This window comes from Prionailurus bengalensis, chromosome A2 (genome assembly GCF_016509475.1).
Source record: "Prionailurus bengalensis isolate Pbe53 chromosome A2, Fcat_Pben_1.1_paternal_pri, whole genome shotgun sequence".
In the NCBI taxonomy this organism is placed as follows: Eukaryota; Metazoa; Chordata; class Mammalia; order Carnivora; family Felidae; genus Prionailurus; species Prionailurus bengalensis.
The window spans coordinates 26,466,343-26,484,295 of NC_057348.1; the positions used below are offsets into that span (position 1 = coordinate 26,466,343).

Genomic DNA, 17,953 nt, shown 5'->3' on the forward strand with positions numbered 1-17,953 from the left:
TGTGGAGACTAATTTGGAGCTGAAAAGTTGATCTCAAAGTTCTCTGGCTCTGGGTTTGAGGTTCTTGGAGCCAGTACAGTGGCACTGAAAACCCCAAGTCTACAGCATCTTGGTTGAGGGTTCTCAGGGTTGAAGGCTGCTACAAAGCCAAAATGCAGCCAAGTAAATTTGAAGTGCTAATAGGCATTATTAAGTGATTCATGAATCATGCAGCATCTCATCTAGTAAGTAGAAAGAGGCTCTCAGGAATTGTACAAAATGGATGGTTTTTATAGGAAGGATGGTGGGGCAGGAAGGTTATTAGCAAAAGAAAGGATTATTTCAGTAAGGTGACTTTCCCTTAGAGGAAGAGCAGGGGGTCTTATGCAAATTACCTTATCTTCCTTTGGGGGGATGGATTCGGTCTGTGTGACAGATTACTTCACTGGTGCTGGCCAGAAAATTCCTGACTGACGGGTTAAAACTACATTTCTGGGGGAGGTTGAAACTGCAGTTAGGTTGGGGGGTTAGCCCTGGGTTTGGGGATGTGGTTTAGCATAAGTGACTCCATTAGGGGCCTATGGTTTTCTTTTTGATAAGGCTTTGTGGCTGGGGACAAAGGTGGAGGTTGGAGTCCTGGATGGAGGCCCAGTTTTTAGGATCCCCAGTTCAAAGAGCTCAGGTCTGAGGGTCCTGGAGTCCAAAGGCTCCAATTGTGGGGTCCAATTCTGAGGACCCAGCTCTTAGGTTCTTGGGTCTGAAAAGCTAGGATAGGTTCAGTAAAACCTGGATTTTCTGGGTTTCTGGATCTGTAGGGCTCCGACTGAGGGGCTCACCCTGAGGCCCCTTTTCTGGATCCTAGGATACTTGAGCCCGGGAGGCCTGGGTGGGAGAGGTACAGCTCTAAAGATCTCAAGTCTGGCATTCCCAGCTTCTGAGGCCCTAAAGTGAGAAGCCCAACACTGCCAGGCATGGTTTGGCAATCTTTGGCCTGAGGGTTCCTGGATCGCAGGGCTCAGGACGCGGTGTCTTCGGATCTGAGGATCTCCGGAGGTGATGGCTTAGGGGTGGAATGTCCAGGGTCTGAGGTCGGTGCTAAGGGTACTGGGTCCGCGAGCGGATGCGCGGAGCTTGAAAAACAGGGGTCGAGGGCAGAGGTGACTGTGGTAGGTTGGCGCTAGGACCCCGCGGGAGGCGGTGGCGAGAAGGGCGGCCGGTGTTGACAGCGGCGGCGGGGAGGCCGGCGCTAGGACCCCGCGGGCGCGGCGGGTGGCGGCGGCGCGTGGGGCGGCGCGTGTTGACAGCGGCGGCGGCGGCGGCGGCGGCGGCGGCGGCGGCGGAGCCGGGCGGGCGGCGGGAGTCGGCGCCTCTGGTTCCTGCCCCTGGTGTCGAGGTGGTGGCGGACGAGCGTCCCGGGATGGCCTTCATGGAGAAGCCGCCGGCCGGCAAGGTGCTGCTGGACGACACGGTGCCGCTGACAGCAGCCATCGAGGCGAGCCAGAGCCTGCAGTCCCACACGGTGCGCGGCCCGCCGGTTGGGCGGGCGGCGCGGGGCGGCCCCGGGCCGCGAGAGGGCTTCGGGCGCGGGCCGGACAGGGTCTCCCGGGCGGGGACCGGGGCCAGGGGTCGGCGGCCCAGGCCAGGAGGGCAGTGGCGTGGCGGCGGTTCTGGGTCAGGGGCCCCGGGGCCCAGGTGAACTCTGAGGTCTGCTGGGGTCTCGGGTGGGGGATCGCAGCCCCCTGGGCCAAGCTGGACGAGGGGCTCGGCGGTGCCGCTCCGAGTTGTAGGTGTTGGATTACCGGGCCCACCTTGGACTGGCGGAGTAAAGGGATCACTCGGGACCCTCTCTTCCACTTCTGCCCGCCGCCAGCCTTCTCCTTGGGGCCGCTGAGTTTCTCTGGCTTCAGCTGGGGATCTGAGTGGTGAGGATGAGGATGTATGTGCCTGACCAAATGGAAGTATGACTTTAGAGCCTACTTGTTGGGATAGCAGAATATAAGTGGTTGGCGTCTGCAGCCCCAGTTTCTAGGCAGCTACTTGGCCTAAGCCCCGGGAAATGGTGAGAGAGGCAGTCTGGGGTCCTGCTGAGGCAGGTGTACGAGTGTGCTGCTTCCCTCCTGTAACCTGCTCTTTAGTGGGCAGTGGTAGCATTCGTTTGAATTTAAAATCCACTGGAGTGGCATAAAGGAGTAATAGGTCCTCATAGTAAATACTATTTCTGTTACATATTCTGTCTTTTATAGGTCTTTAAAACCAGGGTTGTTTTCATTTGCCTGTACCTTTTTTTTGAAAAGCATACTGCATTATAATTTACAAGCAATAAACCTAGGAACCAGCAAGAAAACGAGCTGCTAGCCAGTGGAACTTTGGGGAATAATGGGGAGAGAGAGATTCCTTAAATTGTAATGGTTTTGTCAGGTCACCAAATCAGATTCCGGCTCAGAGGCTTGTTTGTTTACCATTGCAGTGTGTTTGGGGTTCATCATCTGGAGGCTAAAGCCCCACAATAGCCTTCTGTTTCTCTTTTTGTTCAAGCTGTTCTGGTGACTTCAAAGAGATCTTTTATTCTGTTGTATTAAAGTGGGACTTTTTGAACCTCAGTTTCCTCTTCTGACAGCCATGCTTTGTAGGGTTTGGATTGTTCAAAGTGTTTATTTCCAGTTAGTGAAATGGTTGTAGTTTTAAAAAGTGTGTTTTATTTTGTTGTGCATATCTTTAATCCTGTTTTACAGACTTGTGAGAAGGCACTGTATAGGTCAGAATTTGTACCCTCTGTAATTTATGCTGAAGGGAGTATAGGTTAAGGGTGGAAATTTAGGGCAAGTAGTCAAGAATAAATTATGCTATTAAATTAGGTTTTTCACTTGACTCTTGGCAAGTAAAGCTTATAAACTTTCAGGGAGTAGGGTTAGTGTTTTATGTTTATTTTGTGCTGAAAGTAAAGAGATGCTTATATAAATGCTCACAGATCACTTCTTCCAGGAAGCATTCCATGAAGGCCACTGCCCCAAGCCCTGTGCTCCCCTACACCTTACCCTAGATCAGTTTATTCTGTAATTACTTTTTTAGTTTTCCTCTCCTCCAGGTTATGAGAGGAGGGATACTTGCTTATTTTTGGGTCCCAGTCCCCGGTATCTGATAGGATTTCGTATGTGTTTGTTGAATGGATAAATAAATGAATTGCAACATTACTTTGCCTCTTTTTGTTTGTGTAAAATGGTAGTGGTGAAAATTGGAACAACATGGCATCTGAGGTGCTAAGTTAAGGGGTCAGTGCTTCAGCAAGGTGAAAGATGTAATAGGATTCCATTTTTATTGCAGAGCTTTGCTTTAAGAAATAAAATAATTTAGAGAATGGGAGTTCCTATAATGATGACTGAACACAAAAGACAATGACTCACAGGAGACCCATAGAGGCAGATGTGGTGGAGTAAAAAAAAAACTGTAACATTGTCTTGCGTAATTTTTGACTGTTCTGTGTTCTTGTCCTTTTAGCTGTAGAATTGCAGACTGAGAAATGTTGCATCAGCCCTGAACTTTATTGAGAAAATCATATGCTGATGCAGACTTTCTGGATCATTATGAGTAAGGCCCTTTAAAGCAGGAACTGTTGGAAATTATGTTGGAAAGTAGTTGTTAATGGTGGTATATGAGAGAAAAGAGCATTGTTTTCTATTGGGAAAGTTGAAGGTGGCTTTCCTGCTTGTTAGCTGAAGGGAGATGGTGTCCCAGAAGCCAGAGGGCTATCCTCTCTTTGAAATGCTGAATATCTAGGAAGTAGCTCCTTGGCTGTAGGATAGAAACACACAGAGAGTATGTAGTAGATGGCCTTTGAGTTGGAAGAGGCAAGACCTTAATATGGTTTTGGGCAGATACTAGTTGGTCTGTGACACTGGTTGGCAAGTCAGAAAAATAAACTTCTTGATGTTTAGTTTATTGTTCTAAAGGGGGTAATAAATGCCTGTTCTGCCTGCCTTCCAAGGTTATTACAAAGATCAAATGAAATAGTTTTTATGAAGTATTTGTGCATTTCTTTTCTTCTGTCTATTTACTCCTTGGCAAAATAATATCCAAAGGGTTAAACACATTAAAATGTTATTGTGGTAAATCAGCTAATTTCTGTCCATAGTTCCTTTCATTTATCAAGGTTGTTTAACTTTGGGAAACAGAATTTATAGCAGAAAATTTTAGGTTGCATATGATTTAAAATTTATGGACTTGGGAGGGGAAAATTCTGTGGATTAGAAAATAGAGATGCCAGGATGAAAGGAACACAAGGTCACCATCAGAGAGTCATATTGGGATGAGAAATTGGCAGAAAGGGCACCACAGACTGGTAGATGATTCTGTTCCTGACTGTAGTTTGAATGATTTTATCTTCACTTTTATGGAGCACAATGAATTTGGCTTCAGGAAATAGACCAGGCCTCTGCTGCAAGGAAATGAAACTTACATAAAATCAGAAGGGGTTTTACTTAGGGAGGATGCTTTCCGCCTGGGATAGGAGGAAAGGGAAGGATTTTCCAAACAAAAGGAATTCGAATAAAAAGCCACACAGGTGAATTATGGGAAAGTTTGCAGGGACTAAGAGAAGACAAGGGAAATGTAGAAGTTCTTGGCTATGGGAAAGGGAAAACTTTTAAAATCAATGGACTGAAAAACTGCTTACCTAGCTGAAATAGAAACCAGAGGAACCCGACAGTTTTGGAGAGGGTTGTTATCAAATATGCTGGTCAATATGCTGTAGTGTGATAGTGCGTCATCTCAGTTTTCTCCTTTTAAAATACTCTCTGTGAGGTTCATCTGAATCAGGGCCCATTTCCTCCGCAGTTGGTGCACTTTGTTCTTCAGAAACAAAAGATAATTTTAGTGATATTTGAGGCATAACATTTTAAAAAACCTGTGGGAAAGATAATATTACATGTTGAGCTCTTTACTGAGAATCTTTACTCTCCTTGACCCTTTGACTTTTGGAAACTATTCCTGAGGAGTTTATTTATTCAACAGTACTCATTAATACAACAAAAATGTGCTGAGTGCCTACTGCGTGCCAGGCACATGCTGGAGATCTGGTGTTCAGCTAGACAGCTCCTGCTTTCACGGAGCTTTTGTTCTATAGGATTCTGAGGTCTTCCGTTTTCCAAGGTATAGACAAGTCAGAGTCATAACACAGATGGTTTTGAAGTTCCTTTTGTGACTTGCATTATTGAGCCTCAGCTTTTTAAGCAGTGACCTATTTTATAGTCTTTTAAACTCTATTCATACATCATCAGAATACCTATTCAAATGTGATGCCAAATTAGCAGACCTCATTGCTTTCTGAGCTTGACATTTTAAGGCAGTCCAGTACTCAGTATCAGGATCTATCTGGGCTTCCTTTTGGAATACTATTTGGATGTTTCTTTACAATTCCAAGTTATACTGAATACTTGAAAAAAAATTCCTTGAAGGTACTCGCATAGGTAAATGCAGACTACATGGTAGTTAACTTGTAGCACCTTTTCATATTATAATAAGATAATAAGAGTTATTTTCTTGGAATCTAATCACTTGTCTTCTACTTGGTTATATATTTTTCACCACTTGTCTTTGAAACTTGTGATAGATGCAGTTGCAAAAGTCTGAGTTGGAACCTTTTAGATAATGGTAATTAGTTAATTTAGAGATTGTAAGTAAACTGTTCCTATTGAAGAAGTCAATTTTTTGCAGCGTGATTTAGGGGCTGGTAATACTTAATCCCCATTTATCATCTCTTTTGAGAATTATCCCCCTAGCAAGATTTCTTGTAGTAGGAATACAAATAAGAAGCCAGCTATAGTTATTTGGAAGAAACATAGGATTCTGGGGCTGAAATTTATTTTATGAGAAAAGAGCTTATGTGTTTTGTTCCTTAGGGGATTATTGTAACTATCCACCCCTGTGTACACAGCTTCCATATGAATTGTGATCTTAAGATTGTTCAAAATAAAGAGGCCTCTGGGTAGCTCAGTCGGTTAAGCGTCCAACTTCGGCTCAGGTCATGATTCTGTGGTTTTGGGTTCGAGCCCCATGTTGGGTTCTGTGCTGACCAGCTCAGAGCCAGGAGTCTGCTTCTGATTCTGTGTCTCCCTTTCTCGCTGCCCCTCCCCACTCAGGCTCTGTCTCTCTCTCTCTCTCAAAGATAAATAATAAAAACATTTAAAAAAGAGTTCAAAATAATAGATTTTTTTGTTTTCTTTTTTCTAAGTTTATTTTTACTTATTTTGAGAAAGATACAGAGAGCAAGCAGGGGAGGGTCAGAGAGAGAAGGAGACGATTCCAAGCAGGCTCCATGCTGTCAGCACAGAGCCTGATGCAGGGCTCGAACTCATGAAACCATGAGATCATGGCTTAAGCCAAGACCAAGAAGATTTTGACGCTCAACCGACTAAGCCACCCAGGTGCTCCAAAATATAGATTGTTGATTGATGATCTAAATGGGTTCATTTGGGCCAACTAAAACAAAACCTGTTTTCTACTGCAAGCAGGTAGTGGTTCCTTTTCAAGCTCATAGAGGTTTCTAAGCAGCTTCCCATGAAATGAGACTTCTTTATGTTCTAGCTTTTGGCATCCTGGAGACAGGAGAGCTGGGGTCGAGCATGGTTTTAGAACTCAGAAGTGCTTGAGTGTGTGGGAGTATTGTAGAAGGGAGGGTAATAGATTTTTTCCATTGCTTTTTCACCTTAACTGGAAGTCATCCTTGTCAGTGACTTCTCTCACGCGTAATATGCACATAGTAAGGGAAATTAAGGTATGGCTGTCTTCAGAGGAGAAGACAGGGCCCTTCATTTTCAGCTTGAAACTTTTGACTAAGGACTAAGGGGCAAGCATTTGGGGGTAAACACTTGGACTTCTAGAGGGGAAGATTTGTGCAGATTGACCATTTAGTCTCCAGCTGATCTTGCTAACTACCAAATTTGGGATGAGCCTGGTCATTTCCCACTGAAGAGTAAGCTATCAAGTGTTTCCTCTTCCTAAAAGAGTACAGAGTAAGGGGAACTGCATTGCTACTGCTACCGTTGTCTTCAAATAACGAGTAGTTATTTTTTGGTGGCTAAGAGGGTGCTTCTATTAACATAGTGTTAGTTTGAGGAATCCATTGCAACAGGAGTGTTCCAGAAAAATTTTTTTTTCTTTTTAAGTAGGCTTCATACTCAGCATGGGGCCCAATGCAGGGCCTAAACTCACGACCCTGAGATCAAGACCTGAGCTGAGGTCAAGAGTTGTACAGTTAACCAACTGACCCACCCAGGTGCCCCAATTTTTTTTTAATTTTATTTATTTTGAGGGGGGGGGGTGCAGAGAGAGAAAGAGAGAATGAATCCCAAGCAGGCTCCGTGCTGTAAGCTCACAGCCCAACATGGAGCTTGAATCCATGAGCCATGAGATCATGACCTGAGCCAAAACCATGAGTCAGATGCTTAACTGATTGAGCCACTCAGGCAGCCCCCCATTTTCTTTTTTTTAGTAACTGCTTTATATAATTCACATACCATACAATTTACCCACTGAATACACAACTCAATATAAGTATATTCACAGAGTTGTATATCTCCATAATTAATTTTAGAACATTTTCATTACCCCAAAAGGAAGCCCCAAACCATTCAGCAGTCACCCTGGGAAGTCTTAATAACATTGCAGGATGCTAAACTGAGGACATATTCTTAGTACAAGGTCTTTACCTCTTTGGGTTTAACTCCTTTCACGATGTTATCAGAGGGACAAATTCTCCATAAATGTGCATATACATGCTTAGATAACCTCCCAGAACCTCACTGAAGCCTGAAGCCTGCTCTTAGGCAATGAATCTTAGGGTAAGAATTCCTAAGCTGCAAACTTGGAGAATTAGCATACATGTAAACATTGCACCTTGCTTTAAGGAACCCTGGGTTTAGAACAATAGATGAATTATGTCCTGCTGGTGTGACAGAAATTGCTCTGGGTTGCACCTTGCCTCGTGCATTTAGTTGTAGGTGCCCAGATGACTTATTAGAGTAGCGCAAGGGAAGGGCAAAGGGCTCTGTGCTGGAAAGCAGGGCGTTTGTGCCCTGGCCAGCTCTCTGTTTATGACATCTAAACAAAGCTGCTTTCTTTTGTGTGGCTCATCAGAAACTGGTCATTTCTCCTCAGTTCAGTTGAGGCTGGTTTAGGGTGGGAAAAGGGAATGAACAGAGTGTTGGTATGGGGTAATCCTGGATCTAAAACATCAGAACCACCTGTAGAGGTGAAAAGGGAAAGCAGCGTCATTCATCAGGTCTTCCTTTGAGCCTGCCCCTCCCCCAGGTGACAGGTGACTGGTGCACTTTAGTCCCACAGAGGGAAATGGAGCCTGAAGCGGGCCTGCTCACACCAGACCTCTAGTCAGGCCAAGGGTCTGGCAGGCATGACAGTACCCACTGTTCCACCAGAGCACAGGGAATGGCTGGGTGACACCTTGCCATGTTCGAGGCATCCCTGCGTGTGACCATGTAGGTCACCACGTCTGCTAGCAGCCTTCTGCTTGTTAATTCGTGGTACTTCGAGAGCTCCGGCCCTCCAATGGGCACTGTGGTCAGCGCTCAGATGCAGTGGTGAGCAGGCCCTACTTAGGAGCTCCTAGGCCGCTGAGCATCTGTGCGAGGAGGACACACCTGTGCCCCTTCCCACTCCTTAGATGGTAAGGGTCAGACGGGCAGCTTGTTCTGCGTCTGTCCATGTCTTTCTCTTTGAGGTTTTTTTTTTTTTTCCTTCCCTCTAAATCCAGCCTTTCGTGTCTATGTATCGTTATTTTGATTCTATTTCAAACTAGCACATTCCCTAGCATATAGATAGTAAGCATTCAATAAATATTTGTTGAATAAATGAATTTGTTGTATGATTGCAGTTATCTGGGCTGTAGCTTCCTTCCTCTGAAATGCCCATTCAGCTTTATTGGTCCCCAAAGTGCCAGCATTTTACATACCTGTTATTTCTTACTACTTTGTTTTCTGTTTATATCATCTCCCTCCCACACATGTGAAAGTGTAAGGCAGGAGCAAAGAGACAAAACCTGAACAACCTCGGACAGATTGCTTTATCTCCTCAGCCTGTTTCTTTGTAAAGTGGGGATAGGAAGAGTATGTCAGTGCTGCTGTGAGGATTCACTGAGCTCACACATGGAACATTCCGAACAGAACTCAGCACTGAAGTATCAGCTGTTTTGATGTAGTGTATTACCTCTGTATTTGCCAGAGCACTAGTAAGTTTTTAGGTACCAGTACTTGTTAGGCGCTCAAGTATGTTGAATGGAAAAAGGTGAATTCTTCATTTGAAAGTTTTTCTCACTGTTCACCGGGACTCCTTTGCTAACAAATTGCAAGAGAGACCAGTGGCGTGTCAAAGAGCAACTCCCCTGCCTCCTTTTTCTTTTTCATTCTGAAGGGACACGTTTTGATAGCCAGGCTCGGGGGATGCGGCACGGGGTCCCCCGAGGGCGGCTGCCTGGCAGCAGAGCTGGCTGCTGGTGTTCAGAGGTGGAAGAGGCAAATGGGCAGGCCACAGGGCCTGGCCACTGAACTGGCAGATGTGTTCCCAGAGGCCAGGCCTGAAGGGAAGGGGACCCGGGCAAATGCCCATTTCAGCTCTTCACTTCCCAGCTTTTGTTCATCACCAGCATCAGCGCGCACACATTTGACCTTTGGCAGCGGGGTGACAAAATAAAATAGAAAGCCCTCTGCTTTGTTCTTTCCCCTGCCACTTACTATGCCAAGTGACCATGCCAGCTGACATTTGTGAGGGGGTGGGGGGCAGCTGACATCTTCAGAACACTGCTTCCTGAGAAATGCAGTTATATTCTGTAGAGCCCTGCCAACTTCCTTTCCCCTAAGTGCCATGCACCAGCAGTCAGGCTGTGGGCACATACATCAGGTATGGGTGCATTTCACTCTCTGAAGCACGCAGTTTCTTTGTTGGAAAGCCACTAAGGTGTTGGGGATGCCAGCAAGCACCCACGAGGAGTCTTCTGCGAGCCGGGCACTGGGTCGTGTATTAAGATAAAAAGATGAATGAAGCACGGAGCTTACTCCTGCTAGAAGGGGACATAAGGTACTGAAAGTGCCAGTGTGCCCAGGAGCAGTGAGGGTGCGGTGTGAGTGCCTCCATCCACTTGGGTCCCCCTGGGAGTTTGGGCTTCACAGTGTTCCAGAGAATGGCTTCTAAATCTGCACTCCCCAGGCATTTGAACTTGCAGACTCCTTTCACAGTAATCCTGAATTGTAAAAAACAAGAAACAAAAAAACAAACCTCTAGATGTGATTTTGAATTAAAAATATATTTTATTCAGATCGTTACATTATTAAAAATTAACATAATTTTGTGATCTGAATTACACTGTTTTTTTTTGAAACAGCAGCGGTGAGAATCGTGATAAGGTGAATATAGATTAAGGCACTGATAATGAGCATCTTCAGACAATTTGCAGAATCACCAATTTTGTGATGATTCTCACTTCTCATATTTCTCACTAACTTCTCACTTAACTCATATTTTACCATTGGCACTCCTAAAGCCTGCCTTTAGTCATGGTCCATTAATAGGTGTAAATGAAACCAAGTATGACTCAGAGCAAAGTCAATTAAAAAGCTATGTAGTGGCCCAAACCATGCTAAACGAAAGAAACCACGAACACACTCATCTCTATGACTGCCCCCATGCTTTCTGCGTGTACACTTGGAAGCTCTTAGTCTGTTCGGGGTTAAAGGGAGAAAATATTTAAATAAATTGTTTTGCTGATGTATTTTTTAAAAAGTAGAACTAGGGGCGCCTGGGTGGCGCAGTCGGTTAAGCGTCCGACTTCAGCCAGGTCACGATCTCGCGGTCCGTGAGTTCGAGCCCCGCTTCAGGCTCTGGGCTGATGGCTCGGAGCCTGGAGCCTGTTTCCGATTCTGTGTCTCCCTCTCTCTCTGCCCCTCCCCCGTTCATGCTCTGTCTCTCTCTGTCCCAAAAATAAATAAAAACGTTGAAAAAAAAATTAAAAAAAAAAAAAAAAGTAGAACTAGACACAGAAGCCTTTAACACGTAAATCCTTCTAGAGACCCTAGTTGTTCATCCTGTTCTAAACTGTTACTAATCCACCAGAAAGATCTTAGTTTAAAAACTAAAGCAGGGGCGCCTGGGTGGCTCAGTCAGTTAAGCGGCAGACTCTTGATTTCAGCTCAGGTCATGATCTCAACTGTTCGTGAGTTCAAGCCCTGCATTGGGCTCTGCTCCGAGCTCAGATCCTGCTTTGGATTCTCTGTCTCCCTCTCTTGGCCCTTCTCCCACTCTTGCTCGCTCTCTCTCAAAAAATGAATAAATGTGAAGAAAAAAAACCACAGAAAAACAGAAAAACCTGAAGCATGACTAGCTGTGTTCTCTGAGGCCAGGTTGTGTTTGCAGACTTCAGGAGTTCATTCAGCAGATACTGCTGTAAGTATGGCCCTTGTTGCTGGCACCAGTCTAGGCACTGGGGGTGCAGGTTGAAAGACAGACACGTTCCCTGCCTTTGTTCATTCCCAAAGGGTCTATTATGGTGGATTCTGATGTGGGGTAAAAGATGGGAAAGGGAGACTGGCACCCGTTGTGGGGCTCCTTGGAGGTTAGGCTAAGGGGTCCAAACAGCAGTGAGAGACTTGAGCAGGTCTGTAGCATGTGGAAGAGGTATTTTAGGAAGCCTAGTTTGCTGGCAGTGAGTAGGAGTCTATGAGAAGAGTGAAGGAAGGGGAGAGGAGAGTCCAGGGAGGTAATGAAGCAGTGGAGTTAAAAAGGCCACATGAGATCAGTGGCAGGAGGGAGAGAAGGACTGGAGAGAGGGAGGAACACAACAGAGAGGTCTACTAGGTAGAGGCCATGAGGGAAACAGAGGCACCAGAAATGATTAGAGAAATAGTCCACGGTAAGTGAACAGTAGCTAGTCTTACCAGGAAGATCATGAGTCTGAGTTTGGTTCTAGAAAGTTTGAGTAGTACTGAAAAGGCAGCTGCACTTGCCATGTTAACAACCAGCATTGTTTAAGTACTTACTAGGTGCACAACCCTGTGGTCAGCTCTTTATGTTAACTTATCTCATTTCCTAAGTTGGACCAATGCTGCACCCAGGCAACCACTGTAACATATTCATCACGTATTGCCTTGATGCCTCTTTGCAGTCAGTATCCTTCCTCTGATTCCTGGCAGCTACTGATCTGCCTTCCATTATTGCCGTTTCACCTTTTCTAGAATGTTATATGTAAATACATATTATAGGGTGTAATGTTTTGTGTCTGGCTTCTTTCACTTGGCATAAAGTTCTGAGATTCTCTCATGATGTTGCATGTTTCTCCTTACTGCTCAGTAGTTGTTATGCATTCATTAGCTGGTTGACATTTGGGTCATTTCTACTTTGGGGCTATTGTGAATAGTGATCTTATGACCATTGGGTACAAGTCTGTGTGGACATATTTTCATTTCTCCTGGGCCAGTATCTAGGAATGGAGTTGCTTAGTCTTACGATAAGTGTATATTTAACTTAATAAGGAATTGCCAAACTCTTCTAGATTCTTATTTGATCCTCATAACAATTCTGAATTGAGTTCACTATTATCCCCATTTTTTAGTTGGGAGAAAATGAATGCATAGAGGGTCAGTAACTTCCTCCAGGCCATAGGGCTGGGGGTGGCAGAATGGTTTATAGGCCAGTGGACTTTGAGCCATCCCCAACCTGATCTGTTATTAGGACCTTCAGAGCAGTGGACCTGTTTGATGGCTCCACTAAGCCCAGGCCTAGGTGAGGAGGAGTTAGGGGTCCTCCCTTGAGCCGCAGAACCAGACACTGATTTGGATTACCATTTTCTCAGTTCTCCTATCCTGGTTACCGAGGCGTGGAGTTAGTTCATTACATGCGGTGGAGGTTTTAAGGCAGAGCTGTCCAATGGAAATGTAATGCAAACCACGTGTGTAATTTTAAGTTTTCTAGTAGCCACATTAGAAAAGCAAAAAGGAACAGGTGAAATTAATTTATATAATCTGTTCCTAACCCAATGTATCCAGAGTAATACTATTTCAATAGATAATCAATATAAAAACTAATAATATGTTTTATGTTTTTTATGTCATACAAAGTTTTTGAAACCTGGTGTGCATTTTACAATACAACATACCTCAATTTGGACTAGCTACATTTCAGGTTATCAATAGCTACCTACAGCTTGTGGCTACTATATTGAACAGCCCAGATACAGACATTAAAAACAACATCCAGATGTATGGTTACTAATATGGAAAGAGATTCATATTATGTTAAATTAGAAAAAAGCAAGTCATATATGTTTCGTATGCTTATATTTTCACAAGTCTCTAATGTTTATATCTGCAAATAGTTTAAACTGTCCAGTGGCCATAGGTAGCTACTTAGACTACTTAAATTTAATAAAATTAAATAAAATTAAAAATGCAGTCCCTTAGCCACATGTGCACAGTAGCCACTGTATTGGATGTCACAGACTTAGGTCAGTACTGTCTCCAAACTGCTGAACCAAGTAAGAAAAGCTGAGCTAGAGCATAGAACCTGCTAGCCCTGCGACCAGTAGGGCTTTGTGACCATTGAGACCCAGAGCCTTCATAGTTTTTAATAGTAAAGCACAGGAAAGAAGTGCAGCTGTTGTTAGAGTTTAGTAGGAGCATAGTGCGGAAACATAAACAGCCCTTGTCAAAGACTCTGTTCCATTTTGGTACAACGGAAATTAACCACCACTCACATTGCTGGGGACTCACTCCATAAACCTGACATCCACATTAGGTATGTTCATATAAAAATGTTCCTCTCTGCTTCTTCAGAACCTGCCTGATGTCCATGGTGGGGCTTATGTAGCATCGGGAAGGTAAAATAATTTTTTCATATTTGTACACAGCTTCTGTGCGGTGCCCAGATTACGTTCAGCTCAGATTTACACAGACTGCAGTTTGTGAACGTGCAGGAGGAGGTGGGTTGCTTAGCGCAGAGGTAGTAAAGTCAGGAGACTAGGCCAGGAGGTATTTTGAGAGCTCTGCAGCTATTTTCAACTGCTATTACCCAGGCCTGAGTTCCCGTACTTAATCTGCCCCTCTTTCCAGGCTTCTTCCTCACTTGAGGGACTGGTTCTGCCTGTTTAGCTGATCTCTATCCATCAAAATGAGGGGTGTGTGATGTGTAAGCATCCTGCCTAAGGCCATAGAAGGAGGTAGGAACTGCTGTGTCCCTGGGTCAGACAGGCCTAGGGTGGAGTCCAGTCTCATGACTTCCTAGCTGAGTGCCCTTGTTTAAGGCATCTGTCCCTCTCAGAGAGGTGAGGTTCTTGTGAAAGAGAGGTAGCTGCAGGTACCTCCAGGCAATCCTGGGAGATGGGATAAGCTGAGGGACAGAAGAATAAGTGTCCCCTAAACATAGCGGTTACTACCTTCAGCTCTGAAGAGATTGATGGTGGCGTAGTGTGTATAGTCACCTACGTGGTTATGATTGGAACTAGCATCCAAGGAGAATACGATGATGTTTTCAGGCGAGGTAGAATAAATTTATGTGCAGTCAACCCTCCCTCATCCTTGGTGGTAGTGATCAGTTCTACTCTGTGGAAACCAGTAGGGACTTTACTGCCTTGATTCCCCGTAGTTTCAAGCTCCTCTCCCACCAAATATTTTACCACTCCTGATGCTAGTAGAATAATTAACTTATTTGACTTTCATCTTCTGTTTTTCCACTCTCTTCAGTACAGTAAAGATGTTGGTGAGTCATAAAATGACTGAAAGTTCCCTTGCCAAAGGAAAAAAAGATGATAGCTTGCATTTATCATTGATAACATACTGTGTCCTTATCCGAGCTCAGACAATTTCAATCCTTACCACTCAGGCTTCTTTATTTGAAAGTAGCATGTTTTAAATTACATGTGTAGCAAACCAAGGAACTTTTAGAAAAATTATTTTTCCTGATTAGGAAAGTAATATATGTGCTCATTGAGGATAACCTGAAAAATATGAAAAAAATAGCTAAGAGAATTTAAACCACACATAATTTCACTCCAGAGACAACTACCGTTAACATTTGTTATAGTTCTGTCTTCCTATCAATGTTATCACAGTTTTCTATGCTTTTTAAATATTTAACATTATAATGTACACCTTGCCCTGTGTAATGAAAATTTATTTTAATATACCCTTTTAAAGGCGTGTAGATTCTTCCACTATATAGTTAAGCCATAAATAGCTTATCCATTGTCTTATTGCTAGTATCTAGGCTCTTTAAGGGGAAGGCTTTTTACTTAGCCCCTTTAAAAGTGGGCAAATGGGCACCTGGGTGGCTCAGTCAGTTGAGCGTCTGACTTTTGATTTTGGCTCAGGTCATGGTCTTAAAGTTTGTGGGATCGAACCCTGTGTCAGGCTCTGCGATGACAGCATGGAACCTGCTTCGGATTCTCTCTCCCTCTCTCTCTCTGCCCCTCCCCCACTTTCTCTCTCTGTCTTTCTCTCTCTGTCTCACAAATAAATTAATAAACATTAAAAGAAAAAGGCCTAGAAGGGGTGCCTGGCTGGCTCTGTCAGTGGCGCATGTGACTCTCAATCATGGGATTCTGGGTTCAAGCCCCACATTGGGTATAGAGATTACTTAAAATCTTAAAATAAATAAATCTAAAAAAATAATAAAAGTGGGCATAGAAGGTGGGACAAGAGAGGCTGGAGTAATGGCATTCGCTGTCAGAGATCAGAGACTGATAACATTGTTTCCTATGTTCAAAGAGAACGGCTCCTTTATGCTGTTCCCTTGGTGCCCTTCACAGAGCTTTGGCCATCTCCTGTGCTTACTGAGTCGGGCCATGGTGTAGTCACCTGCACACACCTTATTATGCTTGCTATTTCTTAGCAGAAAAGAAAACTAAGTTACAAAGCTGGCCTCTGCTGGATGCTGTAAGTGTACAACCTCATCTAATATTTACTGCCATCCTGTTGGAAAGGTACGATTTTGTAGATAATAAACTGAGGCCCAGAGATGCAGCAAAGTTAGGTCACAAAACTAGTAAGGGCCATTTGGGCTTTGAATTGGGTCTCTGTGACTGGGAAGCCAGGCCCTTTCCCCTGGGAGACTAGTGGTTGTGGCATGGGGAAAGATGGGGGAGGAGCACACAGTGTGGCTAGTCATCAGTCGCATCAACCTCGAGAAGGACTCCAGCAGCCTGACTTTGGGGCAGTAGCACATGGGGGCAGGCAGAGAAGGGGCCCCAGGAGGAGGAACACTTCACTCCCAGCAAGTACTCAGGTCGTTACCAGCTTAGGGCGTGAGGGTTGAGGAGGAGGCCTCCCTCGGATACCAGAGCCCACATAAAAATCATTATTTCCAACCAGATCAGAGTTTGCGTGTTTTCTGTCTTTTCTAGCCAGTGAAATATGTGGTGATTAGTTCTCTGAGGTTATGTTCACTGCATCTGTTTCTACACTTTTAGGGCGTCCGCCCAAGAAATGTGAGGATTACTGGAGGTCATATTTCATTTTTAATTACTACTTAATTGAGCCCCGGATTTTTGAGTTTTTTTCCCCTTTGCTTTGACTTAAATGGAATTCATGGGTTCCCATTTTAGCAAATTATGTAAATTTGCTTTGGTGCCATTTAAGGGTCATTGTACTATGGAATGCTATAGGAACTGCTGTTTAAAATGTATCCATTCTGTAGTCATGTCTGAGGCCAAAAGGATTTTTGAGTGCTTCTTTGCAGTGTTTCTCCTTGCTGGAACATCAGCTGTCTTTGAAGTTGGGTGTGGCGAGCAGCTCCCCTGGCTGGGCAGGAGACTGTCCTGCAGAGGAGACCATGGACTTCAAAAGGCCTGCAGCAGGGAGAAGCATATGCTAAATAAGGCGGTGGCTCTCACTGCAGGCATCAAAGCAAGTTTATGATGTGTTCCTTGTCCCTTCTGTGAACACAGAATAGAAACCGGAGAACTTGTTTTGCATAAAGGTAAAGCGCGCAGTTCTATGATTCAGTTAGATTTATTTATTTATTTATTTATTTATTTATTTATTTATTTATTTAGAGAGCGTGCGCTCACACGCGCAAGTTGGGGAGGGGCAGAGAGAGAGAGTCCCAGGTAGGCTGTGCACTCTCAGCACAGAGTCCAACATGGGGCTCCATCTCACAAACTGTGAGATCATGACTTGAGCTGAAATCAAGAGTCGGATGTCTAACTGACTGACCCACCCTGGTGCCCTGATTCAGTTAGATTTTAAATGAACTTTATTTCACTTGGTTGAAAAGGAGATACAGTTGGCTTCACTCACCTGCACAAATTTAGGTTAAGATAGTGGAGATTCATCAAATGCCTTTAAAAACCCTAATGCTTTCATTTGTTTTGGGGCAGGTTTTGCACATTATATAATAAAACAAAGGTACATTTCAGCACTGGAAATCCACAAATGAAACAATAAATAATGAATACTTAGCAGAGTAAGGAGTAATCATTAATTCTAAGTGAAATATTAAGAATTGTAAGCAGCCAGGCAGGTGGCTGGTAAGCTGAGCAGAAGTCCTGCGACTGAGAATTTCCCCAGAAACCTGGCTGTCCCTTCAGGGTGATGTTGCCCTCTGCCCATGAGCTGCAGCTGTTGTGCTGTGTGATACCATGGGGTTGAATATTGAGTCCACTGAAGGGATAATAAATCAGGGCTTGGGAGATCCACAGAGACTTTCTTTTTTAAAAATATTTTTCTTTTTTATTATTTAAGGATAGTTGACATACAATGGTATATTAGTTGCAAGGATACAACATAGTGATCCAACGTGTCTATACGTTACTTAGCACTTACCAGGGTAAGCATAGTCATCATACGATGTTATTATAATATTATTGACTATAGTCCCTATACTGTACTTTTCATCTTTGTGACTTAATAACTGGAAGTTTGTACATCTTAATCCCCTTCACCTATTTGCCCATACCCGCAGCCGCATGGAGATTTTCTTGAGC

At 44.2% G+C, this 17,953-nt stretch overlaps 1 protein-coding gene across 17 annotated transcripts in view; it reads left to right on the forward strand.

Annotated features, from left to right (window-relative positions):
* The first annotated feature begins 1,229 nt into the window (after positions 1 to 1,229).
* The window catches only part of PXK (PX domain containing serine/threonine kinase like), a 74,043-nt gene continuing 57,319 nt past the window's right edge, over positions 1,230 to 17,953 (forward strand). For 13 of the 17 annotated variants that reach the window (XM_043587784.1, XM_043587786.1, XM_043587773.1 and 10 more), the window contains exon 1: positions 1,267 to 1,498. In XM_043587784.1, the coding sequence (XP_043443719.1) occupies positions 1,397 to 1,498 (102 nt within the window). In that variant the 5' untranslated portion in view covers positions 1,267 to 1,396. Of the gene's footprint in view, positions 1,499 to 17,953 lie in introns of all 17 variants that reach the window. The other 4 variants (XM_043587767.1, XM_043587768.1, XM_043587770.1 and 1 more) reach the window with 4 other exon arrangements.